This window comes from Poecile atricapillus, chromosome W (genome assembly GCF_030490865.1).
Source record: "Poecile atricapillus isolate bPoeAtr1 chromosome W, bPoeAtr1.hap1, whole genome shotgun sequence".
Classification (NCBI taxonomy): Eukaryota; Metazoa; Chordata; class Aves; order Passeriformes; family Paridae; genus Poecile; species Poecile atricapillus.
The window spans coordinates 25,932,151-25,947,659 of NC_081288.1; the positions used below are offsets into that span (position 1 = coordinate 25,932,151).

A 15,509-nucleotide genomic window follows, 5' to 3' on the forward strand; every position below is an offset into this window, starting at 1 on the left:
CCTCCTCAGTGCAGGAAGCAGCCTTTGAAGCTCAGAAGTGTTGCTGCATCAGGGAGCAGTAATCTGGCTCAACTCCATAGTTTCTCTGTGCCCTCCTAGGACTGCAGGATTTTGCAGTGTCAATCATCACACCCTGAGCCCTCCTCTCTCCTGCAAGTAGTGGCAATAGCAGCCACCCTGTAACACTTACGCTCAAGTCCCTGCAATGCATCAGGAAAGCAGGTGCTCACAGCTGCCAGATCCATAGTACCGCTGGGACCACTCTCCTCAGCTTAATTTTAGTGTCTTGGAGGCAATTTGTCTGGGCTGGTGACTCATTCCTCCCTCTTTAATTTTTTTCCCTGCCCTCCCCCTTCTTATTCTCACTCTGCCTGTGTCTGGCAATGTGAGAGTGCCAGAGCTTAGAAGGATTAATGCAGCAATGTTTTGGTGAAAAGATGTTCCCAGCAACCTGCAAGGGCAGTCCCCACAGAAAGAGGTCTGCGTTCAGGTGTCCCCTCCCAAAACCTGCATCCCATCCTCTGTGTGGCACAGAGGGGAGACAATTTTTCAGCTGAGAACTTAGGGCTCAGCTGAGAACTTAGCAGCTTGGAGGATGAACCAGTCCTGGTCTCATCAAACTACAGCAACTGGGGCTCACCAGGCTTCGTGTGGCGCTGCCTGGGTTGTCGCTGCTGAAGGAGTGGCGCAGCAGGGAGGGGACTCCAGCCCAGCTGTCCCATTGCTCACGGCTGTAGGGCTGTGTCCCCCTGAGGTGCAACACATCACGGACACGACAAGACTGTACAGTTTATTTGGTCTCATTCTCTACATTGTAACCCCAGGGGCCCGCAAGGAAGGGAAGGGGCAGGTGGGCGGGTGAGGCGAGAGCAGGGACGTTGTGTGAACAGACAAACCGGCGCTACAGACCCACAGCAGTCTTTCAAGTTCGCAGAAGTAAAAAGCAATGACTGCCCCAATGAGCTCCAGGCTGCTGGAGCCGTCACTCTCCTGTGTGCTGGGGAGCTCCTGGCATCAGGATGAGTCCGGGATCTATAGCCAAAAACACGACAGACCTCATAATACCAGCTCAGCTATTTTCCTGCTCTCCCTCCCTCTGCTCTGGTGAAGGTGGGTGTATGAAAACAGAGGGTCCAGACTAGCAGGCTCTCACTTTTCTCTTTCATCATTGTGGTGGGTTTAGCTCTGACCAGCTTTGACTCTTGTCCGGAAGCCTCTCTCCTCCCTCTGCTGCCTTGTACAGAAGTGGAGGCAGGTAGAGACAATATGAGGAGTAAAGGAGTCTGACAGGAGAAGCTGCCACTGGCCAAGGAACAACACAAAAAAACCCTTCAGGTGAGCTTGGTAAGAGGTAGGGTCACTGGCAATTGCCATGAATAAGGAACAGTGTTTTCTTTTCCTATTTTTTTTTTTTTTCTATAGGCAAAGGCTGTGGCTTCATAGGTTTCAGAGCAGGTCATCCCCAGAGCAGCCTGGATGTAGTTCCCTCTGTGACAGAAGCTGACAGTTCTTCTCTGTGAGGGCACATGTGGAAAATCCTAGGCTGCCCTACATCAAGAGATGGGAACAAACTTGCCCACAGTGAAGCAGAAAGGAGGGGGAAGTTGATCCTGGGTGCATCATCCCACGTCCTGTCCTATCCCCAAGCAGGATTGGCTGTCTCCCTCTCTCTCTTTGAAGGTGACAGCATTCCACAGCCTCACCAGGAACAGAGTGGCCCACTCTGGGCCAGGAAAGCACCACTGATGCCACTCCTGGGGATCCCTGTCAGACTTACTTGCTTAGAGGAGGCTGCATGCCCGTTTCTTGGTCCGGGTGGGCTGTGGGCACAGCACTGCTCGGATGGCCTCGTCAAACACCGTCTTGAGGCCGCGCTGTGTCAAAGCCGAGCACTCGAGGTATTTCACAGAGTCTGTGGGGAGGAAAGCAGGTGTTGCAATGGGGAGGAAGGGAGGTGGGGGCAGGCAGTGGGGATACCCAGGTTTCTGCTCCTTATGCTAGAAAGCACAGCACCTAGCTCTTGCCCAAGCTGAATAAACACATCTCAGGTGATCAAAGACATTACATGTTGTCAGGACACATTTCACTCACTCAGACAGTCTTGACTTCAGGGCAAAGCTTGCTAGATGCACTAGACCTGGGTTTGTCTATTGGCTACCCATGTAGCCAGAACAGAGCCGTTGTGTGTCTGACCATGTCATCCTGGCCAGACACTCTCTCTCTCTGCTGAACTCCTTCTTGAAAACTCCCTCAAGTTTCTCACTCTCTCTCGTTCTGTGTGCCACATCCGAGAAGAGCTGGATGGTGGGTTGAGACACCCATACCTGGGATTGCACGTATAAGCCCCAGCAGACACAGGCAGGGACAGGAAACTGCAGTTGCAACTCTTTCTGAGAGAGGTTAAAAGCCTCTCCTTTGCCTCTCTCCGGATATGGAGGAGTGGCCTCTGCCCACAGTGCGGCTGTGGCTTGCACAGAAAAAATATTGTCCCAGACAGGATAAGCAGAGTAAAGGGGGGGAGAGTGTAAAAGTGTGTAGCTGTGTGTGTATGTGGAAGATGGTGGCCAGAGAGAGTCAGAAAACTGACGGCTGAGGCGTTGAGTCTTCCTCAAGAAGCAGATCTCCTTCCTGAGTCTCCTGAAGTGCATTTTGTCCCATGGATGTGTCTCCTTGTGTCCCTCAGAGATACCACTGTGAGACACCACTATAAAAACCTCTTTAAATTGAAGTGAAGCCCTTTTCTTCTGCCTTTCTCCTTTCAGTAGGTCCAAGATGATTCCCAAGCACATACCTATTTCCTTGGCCAGAGCAAGACCCTGAGGATACGTTATGGGGGATAGCTTCTTCTCCTTCAGCTTCTCAATGGTGTCCTTGTCATCACGGAGATCCAGCTTTGTGCCCACGAGGATGATGGGAGTGCTTGGGCAGTGGTGCCTCACCTCAGGGAACCACTAACAATGGAGAAAAATGCCAAAGATGTGAGAAGAGGTCACACGTGTGGGCATGCACATGACGAAACAAAGAGGCACTCCTGAAAAAATGTCAGCAAAGTAGCTAACAACCTGTCTTTTCTCACATCCATTGTTGGGCACTACAGCTTGGCCCAGGCTAGCTCCTGTTGCTGGGTCCTCAGGCAAAATCCCTGACAGGGAGCTCAAATTTTGTTACACAAAAAACACAAGCTGCTCTCTTCCTTTGACCCTCCTCACACCCAGGGAAGAACCTTAACATGGCAGGAGAGACATACTCTTGTTCTCCTGTTCACCAATCTCTCCCTTCTTCCCTCATGTCCCATCTAAAAGCTGTGGGTACCTGCTTCTTATACCCAATGGACCAGTCTGTGTCTGTGTGTCTGTGCTTTGACAGTCTTGGCTTAAAGATGCCATCAGGATACATGTCTGTGACCTGACAGCACAACAGCCCAGCAGGATGAACACTAGCCCATCAGTAGAGTTGGCCCCCTTTGAAATGAACCAGAAAAGGCATCTGAAGGAGGTTTCTGACTAACAGAAAAGAGATATGACATCTTGAAACTAGATGTCCCAGAGGTAGTCTCCACCCACAGCCACTGTTCTTGCAAGACCACCACCAACACCACCCCTCCTCCCCTGGTGGACCAGGATACGGCCTCACCTTAGCACGGACATTCTCGTAAGATGCTGGGCTGACAAGGGAGAAGCAGATCAGGAAGACATCCTGTAGGCATACAACCATGGTGCAGAGTTAGGATGGGAGCATGGGATGGCATGATGAAGCAGGAAGGGGAGGGGAAGGGAGGGGAAAGAAGGTCTGTGTGGGCAGCACCCTCCCTCTGCAGCAGAGTTGTGCTTGGGAAAGCTCTCTCTACAATATAAAAGTCCTGACTGCTGCTTCTTTCCTCTAGTGGAGAGAAGGATGTCTGCTCCCCTGAGTCACTGTAACCATAGCCACCGTTATCAGAGGAGCCAAACGGTCAGCTCTGAGGATGGGGTTTTTGTGGTTGGCACACTCATCCTCATGGGAAACGGCCTGGCAGCTTCCTGCTCATTTCTCATGGAACACCAGAGAGCTTTCAGGCCAAAGCAATTCTGCCTACAGTTGAGACAGACTTAGTTTCAGCCTAAGAAGTATACACACAGGACTCAGAGGAGGCAGTTTTTTGGCTCTCCAGGTAAGTGACTCTCCTGGGCATGGTAGAATTCAGACTTCCTTTAAAACCAGAGCAAACCAAACAAAACCAAAACCATACAAGCTCATTAAGGTTATATTTATTTCATCCAGCTTCACCTAGTTGGAGCAGTGGTACCACACCCAGCCTATCCATTTCCATATTTCTGTAACCATCAGAGACAAAAACCTTGGAGTAACATTCCTCCACCTATTGAGATATGTCCCAGAGTGGATGCAAGCATGTTGTTGAGAAAGAGACCTCTTTGCACTGACTGCAGGCAAAAACACCTTATACCAGGTGTCTGATTTTTAGGTGGCTGAACCCAGCCCAAACAATTTTTAATCAATTCCTTTGATTGCAATGGCAACCTTCAGACTAATGTCTGATGCAGCAAGGTCTTTCTGAGCTTGCCAAAAGACTGCTTGAAACAACATTCTCCAGAGAAGGTGATCCTTAAACCCTGAAATCACTCAGTCAGTGTGGTGAAAAGCTGGTGAACACAGTATCTGAGGCACCCATTTTTTCTGCTAGAGGCACCAGCAGATCAAACACATGCCCACAAATCACATCTCTTTTAAAAGGCAGAAGTCAGAAGAGTGGGGTCACAGAAATGTGACAAACTCCTGCCTCAGCTCTTAAATTCCATTAACCACCTTAACTTTGCAAAGGGAAGGTTTTTTACAGGACTGTGTAAGGCATCTGCCCCACACAAAGTCAGTGTCATCTGGGCTCAAGAGTGTCTTTGAATGTCTCATTTTCTAGCTCAGTTATACCAGTTATGGGAGTTTAGATAAAGGCTCAAAAATACCTGAAGATATCTTTCAACTTTTGGGTTTCAAGTCAGTTGAATATCAACAGAGATATTCTCAGAAAAGGGCAGAGTCACTGTTTCATGGCACATGCTGAGTTTTGCAGTGAGGGATGGAGATGTAGGGGAGAGGGGGAGGGGGGGAGGGAGGGAGGGAGGGAGGGAGGGAGGGAGGGAGGGAGGGAGGGAGGGAGGGAGGGAGGGAGGGAGGGAGGGAGGGAGGGAGGGAGGGAGGGAGGGAGGGAGGGAGGGAGGGAGGGAGGATATGGAGTGTGACCCACCGTCTGCGGGTAAGAGAGTGGCCTCAGCCTGTCGTAATCCTCTTGTCCAGCAGTATCCCACAGCCCCAGATTTACAGGCTTGCTGTCAACCATCACGTTGGCAGAATAGTTATCAAACCTGAAATTCAGAGACATAGGCCATGGCTCAAACAGGAGAAGAGGGAGCCCTTCCTGTGGTGTAGGTGGGGCTCACTAGGTGCACCCAGGAGCAAAGGGTGATGATTCCTCTTCTCAGCTCACCTGGGTGATGCTGGTTTCCTGTGAACCTCCACCTCATGGAATTCTCACTCATCAACCTCCTCCCCATCACCAAGCTGTCCTGGACAGGTGCCTGGCTGCAGCTACACCTTTGATACCTTGCACGCAGGTTCACAAACCGTTTTCTTTTCCCATTTTTCTCCCCAGTATCCTTCCCACAGCTGTATCTGCTCTAGAGCCAAGCCCCTGCCTTTCTCCTATGTTCCAAAACCTAGTTTTATTCTTAGCAGTGAAGAAGAATCTATGTCTCTGTAGTTTGCTGCACTCCTCAACAGCCCTGCTGGAACTGGGAACAATGTGTCCCGTTACTCTTTGACAACCCAGCTTGAAATATTTTAGAACAACTGTCAGGATTGCATGCTTAGGAGTAAAGTCTTGGTAGAAGAAAAAGGATAATAAGGCAACAGAAAAGTTCCTACCCTCACCCTAGAAAATTTTATTTCCTTTCCCTTTTGGTACTTTTTTTCCCAGGTTAAGGGAGACCATTGATAGGAAGGAGCCAACACAAAGGCTTTTTGAATGTGTTAATGGCATCTGCACATTAGAAGGGATATGATTTAACAGTGGGCTTGGCAGTGCTAGGTAGTGGATGGATCTCAGAGGTCTTTTCCAACCAATTCTATGATTCTGCTCCATGCAGAATCCATGACTGCTCCAATGACAGCAAGTGCTTTGGACAGGGAAGGAAGTGGGGTCCCACGTCTACCCACCTGCCTTCTCTGGGGTGTGACCCAGTTGTTGTAGCCTAGTGCTTGTTTGTTTTGGCCAGCAGGATCCCCTCTGCTACTTGTACATTTAGCCAGCAGATAGACTTTGAGTCGGCTGGACTCTCCCAAATATCCCATTTATACCAGGGTTTTATAAGGTTGCTTCATGTGGAAAGTGACAGATCCAAAGTTAGAGACACCTTCATTGGTTTTCCTCTGCTTGGCATGGAGATTGTGACCCATGGAGTGCACAACAAGGGGTCACTGTGCCCCCTCACATCCTGCTTTTCATGCCTCCCACCCACTCCAGGACCTGTTCATGCATTACTCACACAGTGGGGATGTATTCTCCTGGGAAGGCATTGGTGGTATAGCTGATAAGGAGACAGGTTTTTCCCACAGCCCTGGAAGAGGAAGAAAACAATAGAAGGAATTCATGGCAGTGCAGGCAGGCTTGTTAGGGTGAGATGGGGCAATCCTTCCACACCTCTAACCCAGCCCTATCCGGAGACCCCTGGAAGCAGAAACACATCCACAGGACCAGACTGCACAACCATGGGTAAGAAACATGGCAGGAAGAAAGACAGGATGTTGCCCAGAAACGTTTGTTGTCTTTGAGCACAAAGGCTTGTTTTTACGGTCTAGTACAGAGATCACTCAGCTAAAACACATCCACTCTGAGGTGGAGGTGGGAACCCATTTTGCAGTGCATGATGCAGAGTGCTGTGGGCTCACAGCTATGACAGAGCTGCCATGACAGCTTCAGCACTCAAGTACAGCCACTCCTGCCTGCTCTTCAGGACCTGTGGCCAGAGACTGGTAGCAACTTCTCTTGATTTACTCAGTCTTTCCCATCTACAGTAAGCTGCAGCAACACTTGCATGGAGAGCTGTAAAGAGCCAGAAAGATCCACGGCAAATGGAGGCTGCTGGTGGTGTTTCTGAGCTAGAAGCTTGTGCTTCCTTTTCCCTCAGCCTCCCCCATAGCCTGTAGCAGCAGGAATGCAAGGTAGCAGCACAGTCCAGACTGGGCTGGAGCATTGGTGGGATAAAGAGCAATAAGACTATCATGTGGGGGAAGGAGGTGGTGTGGGCAGGCTGAAGTCTGTGGTGAGGGAAAGAAGAGCAGAGAAATTGGAAGAAAATAAAACAGCCAGGACAGGTGTTGGAGAGAAAAATCTTTCCCCTGCTGGGATGCAGTTTCTCAGGTTTGTGTGGCCTGGGAAAGCTTGGCGATGTTTCAGTTACAGAACAGAGGAAATGGAGGTGGTGACAGCAACCTGCTTCAACTAGCACAGCCCAGGAGGAGCGAGAGGTTTCCTGGGCAAAGGCTGGAATTCTGATACTGGGGATTATCAGACCATCTCAGCTGTACCTGCAAAGAAACCTGCCACAGGGCTGCAGCTCTGCCTTTTTGTGTGCCCTTGACAGACACCCTGGTCTCAAGGCACTTGCCTCTGTCGCTGGACTGTGGGGCAGCTGAGGAGGAAACTGAGCTTTTCAGCATGCTCTGACATTTGTTTCTTCCTCCTGTCAGCCCCCACTCTTAGATCCTCCTCTCTCAATCCCTGCTCTTTCCCCAGGTGCCTTCTTTCCTTCTTATCACGGAGTTACTGAGGGAGGTGAAGCTCTGCAGGAAATGCCTCAGGAGATCCTTGGGCCAGCGAGTGGATCGATCATGGAAGAGGGGGAGGTTCTGAATTGGTGTGGTTGAACAGAGAGCTGTGCAAAAGGGTCAGAGAAGTGGTGAAGGTTACAGCACAGAAATGAGGCTAGTTAGGCACTTGCAGGCTCCTGTGACTGAAGCCAGGGCATGTTAAGAGGTCAGTGATGTGTGCTGGAGGGCATATGGGGGGCGAACAGCAGTGGGACAACATGTGAGCTGAGTGATAGGAGAAGGTCCTATGGTTGTTAGGGTTGAGCCAAGAGGGTGACATCGTTGGCATGGCTGGGAGGGAGGTGAGGGCTGGTGAACCAAGAGCTCAGAGCAATGGGGGCTGTGTTGCAAGATGGTGAGAGGTGTACAGAGTGTGCAGTGCACAGAGAAGCAAAGTGATGAGACTGAATACATTTAAGAGGAATTGAGGTCCTAGGGGCTGAGAGCAGGACTGTCAGCAACAGGCAAGGCTTTATAAAGCCTTACCTGTCAGTAACACAGGACATGTGGGGTTTACCATGGTGTGAGGGGGCTGCTGCCTTGAGGGAAGGCTACAGAGTTGGTGCTGTGTGTGAAGGGCAAACTGGGGGGTGGGGAACTGGGTAACAGATAAATGCCCAGTGGAGTTGTTCATACAGCTACAGCTTAAAGCCTTCAGGGGACCTTTCTTAGAGGTTACAGTTTTTATTTGGGGCTCTGTTTTTCCTCTTCCCTGCTCCCCTGGCCCCTGAGAACATGTCTGACATGTACGGTTATGTGTGCAGACATCTTCTTTCCCAGGCGAGGTCTAAAGGAGGAAGTGACTGTGGGGAGCAGCACTGCTCTAAATGTCTCTTCATCTGCTACCTTAGAGCTACCCCAGATAAGTCTGGCCAGCTTCTAGGTGGAAAGGAATTAAGCTATTCCGTTCCAAGCACAGACTCTCCTCCTTCCCTCCCTTGCATTTACTCATCACACAGGGCAAGAAGACGTTCTGTCCACTGTATCCTTCCTGCCCCAGGCAGTGATGACTGCTTAACCCATTGATGGCTTGAATCAGGCCATTTCCAGGCATCAGGGGACGTCGGCAGAGAAGCCACCATGTTGTGAAGGTAAGGTTTGGTTAGCTCCCACTCCCAAAGTGTCCTATACTTGTGCCTATCCCAGTGGAAAGAGCTTCTTCTCCGTGTGCCACAGAGGCCCCTTGCCAGCAGTCCCCACCACACCCCAGTACAAAGCTGACCAGCTGAGAAAAGCTGAACACAGAGATACTGACAGACACCTTGCCAGTGCCATGCCCTCTCCCAGTCATTCCCAGTGAGCACACGGCTTTCAAGGAGCCATTCACCTGCAGGAGAGCACTTGCACCTCATGGGTTTTAAATCTAACTCCTGCCTCCAGGCTGAATCTGGCAGGAACACTGTCATCTCCTGCGCATGGGACAGAGCTGCTCTGTTTCCCATGGATGCAGATGGGAATGCAGATGCACGATCACCATTTCCATGCAGATGCCCTGCGAAATGCCCACTTCTTGACGCTCCCCCAGAGGAACGTCCCTTGTCCCAGGGAGAGAGGAGCGAGCAGGTCTGCAGCAGCAGCAAGCCTGCAGGAGATCAGCAGGAAAGCAGGGGAGGTTTCACCAAGCACCCACCTTTCCCGTGGCCCTGGCCACAGCCTGTCCCGCCCCACACCCGCAGCAATCCCGTAGGGTACGTACCCATCTCCCACCACCACACACTTGATGGCTTGCATGGCTCTGGACCCGTGGCGGACGACGGTGCCCGAGGCAAAGGGAAGTCAGGCCAAGGCGAACAGCAGGGAAGGATGGGCAAATGTGAGTATCAGAACAGCAGGTTGCAAGGAGGGAGGAAGTGGAAGAAGGAACTTCTTCACCCGGCGATCACCCTCGGGTCCCTCCGCCCCTCCACCGCAGCCGCAGCTCCGTGGCAGAGGCCGCTGGCTGAAGGCGGAGCAGGCGTGACTTCTCGGTCGGGGTGATGACTGCTGTAATATTTCTTGTTCTCCCTTCGTGTCTCACCCACTCCCTTCCCACCTCATCCCAACGAACGGCGGGGGGCACCAAACTGCTTTTCCAGGGAAGCTGAACACGGGTTAGAAGGGGGTGAGAATGTTTCGGAAGGGTGGGTTTTCTCCACCCTCCTTTATCATCCAAGCTTTGCGGAGGTGTTGGGAAGGTAATCTGAAGTGGGAGTACTGGGGTGATGAGGGGTAATGAAGGTTTTTCAGGTCTTCCCAGTGCCCCTAAGTCTCAAGGATGAAGTATCACAAGGAGCTTCTTCTTCTCTTCAATACTTCAATTCAGCGAAGGCTGAACAAGGGAGTTCATGCAGCCTCCAGGGAGCAGCTGCGACCCAATGGCTGCTCTGTTCCTCCTCTCCTGTGTGGATAATGTGTTGCTGCACTTCCTCACCTGCCCAGACTACTGGTACATCATTCTCTTCTTCAAAATGAACGACTCCAACTCTCTCAGGCAGTCCTCATTGTCCTCAGAAAAGAAGACTTTTAGAGCTAAGCATCAAGAAGAAGAAAGCAATTACCCTAAGAAAGAAGATACACGAGCAGAATGATCCCGGGAAGCTCTATTCCTTTCTTTCCATTATTGAAATGAGGATCTGCCTCTTCCTTCCTTCTCCTCCCATGCAACGCTAAGCCTTGAAAAGAGTGCATGTGTGCACATCTGTGTGCTCCAGCCTGAACTCATGAGTGGATGGGCAGGAGACGGTTTTTACAGAAGATGGGATATGGTGGCACAGAATTAATTAAAAATTTCCAGGCTTTGCCAGCAGGCCAATTGGAGCAAGAACAGCAGGTTTGCAGCTGGGATGTTCCTGAAGGAGGGAACTCTGAGTAAAGTGTTTCTCCAAAGGCTGATGACCTTTGTGCTGCTGCAGCCACAGGAGGCTGTTGGGACTGACCTGCTCTGGAGGAGAGCGCTCCCAGCTGTCACTCAGCACAAGCTACAGCCCAGAAACCTTCAACTATGGAATGTTTCCAAGTCTTGCCGCTATTTCAGAAGCACAAAGTGACCAGCTGTACGAGGTGTTCCCTCTGTGGGTGGTAGGGAAAGGGGAGGAAGGAAACCCACTGAGACCTCTGCAAGTGAGAGCAGGAATGGGCACAGGAATACAGGTCAGAGAGGGACATGAGAGAGGGACAAAGGCTTTTACAGAGGGGAGCTGGAAAGTACAGGCAGACACAGAATATATGAACTCAGAAGTAGGTGTATCAGGCTCTAGAGAATGCTACTGGTGGAAAGACAAAAACCATTCTAGGACCTCGTGGCAAGGATGAACAAGGGACACCGACCTGCTGAACACCTGAACACCAGTGTTTGCTTTTGTCCTGGTAGTCTGGCATATGGGCCTGTGGGACTGGCAGTGTGGAAGGGACCGGAGAAGACCAGTTTAATTGGTCAGGGAAGAGGGATTGTTGTGGAGAACCCACATAGAGGTGGGTCCCATGTCAAAGACACTGTAAATCTACATGTCCAGCAATGAGCTATGAAGTCCTGGCAAGAGCCCATTTCTGGGCAAATTACTCTTGGAAGATAATTCCCTGCAACTGCAATGGACAGTCAGTTCTTGTCCAGTCAGAAGTCTGTGCTGTGAATCTATAAACATTTCCTTCACCAGTGCCTCTGTGCAGGGAAAACAGGGATCTACATAAAAGCTTTCAGAATGTTTCCTTCCATCACATTTAAATGGGATTAAATGGGATTATTTAATAATGGGACATTACACTCAAATAATACATACAATAATCACTCTAAGAACAGCTGGCACCTGCTGCATTAAAACCTTTCATTTGTACATGCTGCAGGAAAAGGAAGGAACCTGCAGGAAATAGGCCCATAACCCTGGACTGAGCATATACAAATGTGTTGCTGCTGCTCTGATGTCCTCTCACACCACCAAGAGGTGCTCTTGACATGAGTTTCCTTCAGCATGTGCAGCAGGGCACACATCTGGGGTTTCTTGTTCCCATTGCTGAGTTTGAGGGAGATGCTAATGGGAATTAATCACTCAGTGAGACACTTTTGTTCTGGGAGGCTTTCAGGGTCCTGAGCTGGGTCACCTCAGAGCCACCCAGGTTTGCATGGCACCCATGTGAGACTGCAGAGCAGGGATGAAATGCATGATACTGCATTTCCCCCACCAGGATCCAAAGCAGTGAGGACCACCTATCCCTCCCTCTCTTTCTGTGGTGTTCTGCCCCCTCAAGTATAATGAAAGTCAGTGGACTCTTTCAGAAGTGATGCTTGCACATCACAGCCCTGTACAGGAGGGCAGGAGCTGAGCAGGAGGCTTGTCCTTCAGCACAGACAGAATAGCAGGGAGAATTCTTTCATGGAGGCAGCACAGGGCTCATTTCTTGGCACACACAGGACATGGTCACAGCATGCCTTCTCATCACCCTGGATTTTTTGATGTGGCCTCTCTCTCAGGCAGTCCTAAGTGGCCACGAGAACTTTTCTCTGTGAATTGGGTGCCTACCAGGGTAAACATTAATTTGCTTCAGCCTGACTGGGCTGCAAACTGTCCCCACTTCCTATATTCCCCTTTTGCACCTTCCCACTTCCCCTTTGACACAGCTTCATACCATCTGTCTCCTGCTTTTAGTTCTTGCTTTGCTGCTTCTCTTTTCCAAAATTCCCACTCCTCCCCGTTGCTGTTCCCCTCCCCCCTCCACTGCTGCAGTTTCTCAGACTGCCACAGGTGCTTGAAAAGCCTGTCCTGACTCAAGAGCTCAGCTCATAGCTGAAGTGGGCAATGATGTTCTGCAGTCCTTCTTAGAGAGGCTGTGGAGTTGTTTCATTCAGGGTCTGTTTTCTGATGGGGCTCTCTTCTCCAGCCTAAATCTGGTCTATCAAACAAAAGCTTAGAAAAAGTGAAGTTTCCAATCCAGCCTCACTGAAGACAAGCTACCTGAATTTACATCCATCATAAGCAACTCATCTTGCAAAAGATGCCTACTTAGTCTTGCACCTGTCTTACTCATAGGCTGTTCTGGAGACCAGCCCTACTGAAATCAGGGGCACGTGGTCCATTCCTGACTTCATGTCATGGGGGCTTCTCTGTCTTCAGAGTGTGACTGCTCTCAGCCTTTCCACTTTGGGCTAAAACAGCAGGGCCGCTGCCATCTTCCTACCTGGAGCACTCAAAGATGTTCACCTACTCCTCCTCCTCATCTTTTTCCTTATGGATCTGGGTAAACAGAAGAGGATGGAACTTTGGGCTTCAAGTTCTCTGTGATGGTTGTTTCATACTTGCACTTCCCTCAGTCAAGAAATTCTTCACAGACACTAAATCATACCGGGTTTTTGTGGCTTGGGCTTATCTGTGTCTCTGTACTTCTGCAGGTCCCCAGTGATGCTGATGTGGGTTTCCATTCCCAGAGACATTTTACTCTCAGCCAGTGACAACCCACATCTTGCTGATACCAGTGTGCCACTTTAATGGCAATAAATACAGATCAATATCTGACTGTGCATTCTTTCCCACAAGGTGCTTAGACAGTTGAACAACATTTCTCACCTGCCTGTTGTAGAAGAAAGGTAAAATGGACTAGAGATTATATGTGTAAATTCAAGCTTGAGTGCCAGCTGCATGACTTGATTCCCCTCCCTGCTAGCACTCTTGATACATTATCAGATGTTAGATACACTGTGTTTCGTAAATACAGATCTAATACATATCTTTACTCATAAGCGATGATGTCTTCTAGGAAGGCTGCACCAGGGAAGTGAAAAAAGCTGTTTAGAGTACTAAGAAAATCTATAGCTACTCTGTTTTACAAGACTAATATTTCCTGAACTACCAAAGTAAAATCTGGTGCTTCCCTTCTGCCATTTTATTTCAGAGGCATAAAGCTTCAGTCTTGCTGCACTTTCAAGTCTAACAAAAAATATCCCTCTGGCTCTTCATTCAAGTTTATCAGACTCCAAGTGACCCTTCTGTAATCTTTATAAGAGGGTTTCTTCTTGCCTATTGCCTTTTATAATCACTGTCTTTCCACCTTTAAAATAGACTCCAGTCCCTAAGCCCAAACTGAATGGCAGCCTAAGCCTCCTGAAGGGGCTATTGAATTTGAACAGACCTGTACTTTGTCGCTCTGTGGAGACTTGTGGGAATACAGTTGATATGTTCAGTACAGAGAAATACATGACACTTTGTCCCTGCCTTTATCCCCTTGAAAGCAGTAGAAAATATTTATATGTCCTTTTTATTTACGCAATTATTTTAAGCCCGTACCAAGCAGCAGAAAAGTGCACACACGTTGTTGGTTTGATATTTTTCCATCATGACCTCCAGAACAACGGATATTTCCAGCTCAAATTTAAGTTTTTGTGTGCAGTCAGGGAGCATCTGGGGAGAAAAACTGGCCCCTGGCACAGGAGGCACAGGGAGTAATGCCTGGAGTATGGATCTGCCTAATCTGCTCATGCTTGATGAGGTGAGAAGAGTGGACCAGCCTGGATGCCCTCATTGCACACACTGGCCTTCCTGACAGCACCTGTGGGAGAACCCACATGCTGTGAACCATGTGCTATGGGCAACCCTGACCACACTGTGCTGTAAAAACAGCATTTAAACCTTATTTCCCCTAGGATACATTTGATGTTCCTATATTCCAAGGGTGTAATTAATTTTCATTTGTTCTTGTCCTTCCTTCCTTCCTTCCTTCCTTCCTTCCTTCCTTCCTTCCTTCCTTCCTTCCTTCCTTCCTTCCTTCCTTCCTTCCTTCCTTCCTTCCTTCCTTCCTTCCTTCCTTCCTTCCTTCCTTCCTTCCTTCCTTCCTTCCTTCCTTCCTTCCTTCCTTCCTTCCTTCCTTCCTTCCTTCCTTCCTTCCTTCCTTCCTTCCTTCCTTCCTTCCTTCCTTCCTTCCTTCCTTCCTTCCTTCCTTCCTTCCTTCCTTCCTTCCTTCCTCCCCTCCCCTCCCCTCCCCTCCCCTCCCCTCCCTTCCCTTCCCTTCCCTTCCCTTCCCTTCCCTTCCCTTCCCTTCCCTTCCCTTCCCTTCCCTTCCCTTCCCTTCCCTTCCCTTCCCTTCCCTTCCCTTCCCTTCCCTTCCCTTCCCTTCCCTTCCCTTCCCTTCCCTTCCCTTCCCTTCCCTTCCCTTCCCTTCCCTTCCCTTCCCTTCCCTTCCCTTCCCTTCCCTTCCCTTCCCTTCCCTTCCCTTCCCTTCCCTTCCCTTCCCTTCCCTTCCCTTCCCTTCCCTTCCCTTCCCTTCCCTTCCCTTCCCTTCCCTTCCCTTCCCTTCCCTTCCCTTCCCTTCCCTTCCCTTCCCTTCCCTTCCTTCCCTTCCTTCCTTCCTTCCCTTCCTTCCTTCCTTCCCTGCTTTTTGGGGTTCTAGACTCTGTTTAGAGGTTCCAGGCCCAAAATTTTTGGGGTTCCTACCCTAACCCTTCTCATCCCAAATTTTTGGGGTTCCAGGCCCAAATTTTTGGAGTTCGCATCACAAATGTTTGGGGTTCTCTACCCTAACCCTTCTCATCCCAAATTTTTGGGGTTCTCATCCCAAATTTTTTGGGGTTCTCATCCCAATTTTTTGGGGTTCCAGGTCCAATTTTTTGGGTTCCTACCCTCACCCTCCTCATCCCAAATTTTTGGGCTTTTACACACAGAATTTTCGAGGTTACATTCTCAGTTTTT

The 15,509-nt window shown here is 49.8% G+C and overlaps 1 protein-coding gene across 2 annotated transcripts; it reads right to left on the reverse strand.

Annotated features, from left to right (window-relative positions):
• Positions 1-775: 775 nt before the first annotated feature.
• On the reverse strand, positions 776-9,869 carry LOC131592266 (ras-related C3 botulinum toxin substrate 2). 2 transcript variants are annotated; one of them, XM_058863669.1, is made up of 7 exons: positions 9,557-9,865; positions 6,537-6,608; positions 5,240-5,357; positions 3,634-3,696; positions 2,792-2,951; positions 1,778-1,912; positions 776-1,032 (listed from the first exon to the last, which is right to left on the reverse strand). In XM_058863669.1, exons 1-6 carry the CDS (start codon positions 9,589-9,591, stop codon positions 1,782-1,784), a joined length of 579 nt encoding a protein of 192 aa, XP_058719652.1. In that variant the 5' UTR covers positions 9,592-9,865; the 3' UTR covers positions 776-1,032; positions 1,778-1,781. The 2 variants fall into 2 exon arrangements, with proteins under 2 accessions (XP_058719652.1, XP_058719653.1); XM_058863670.1 differs by lacking the exon at positions 776-1,032 and adding an exon at positions 1,063-1,302 and having other exon boundaries at positions 9,557-9,869.
• Between the last annotated feature and the right edge of the window lie 5,640 nt (positions 9,870-15,509).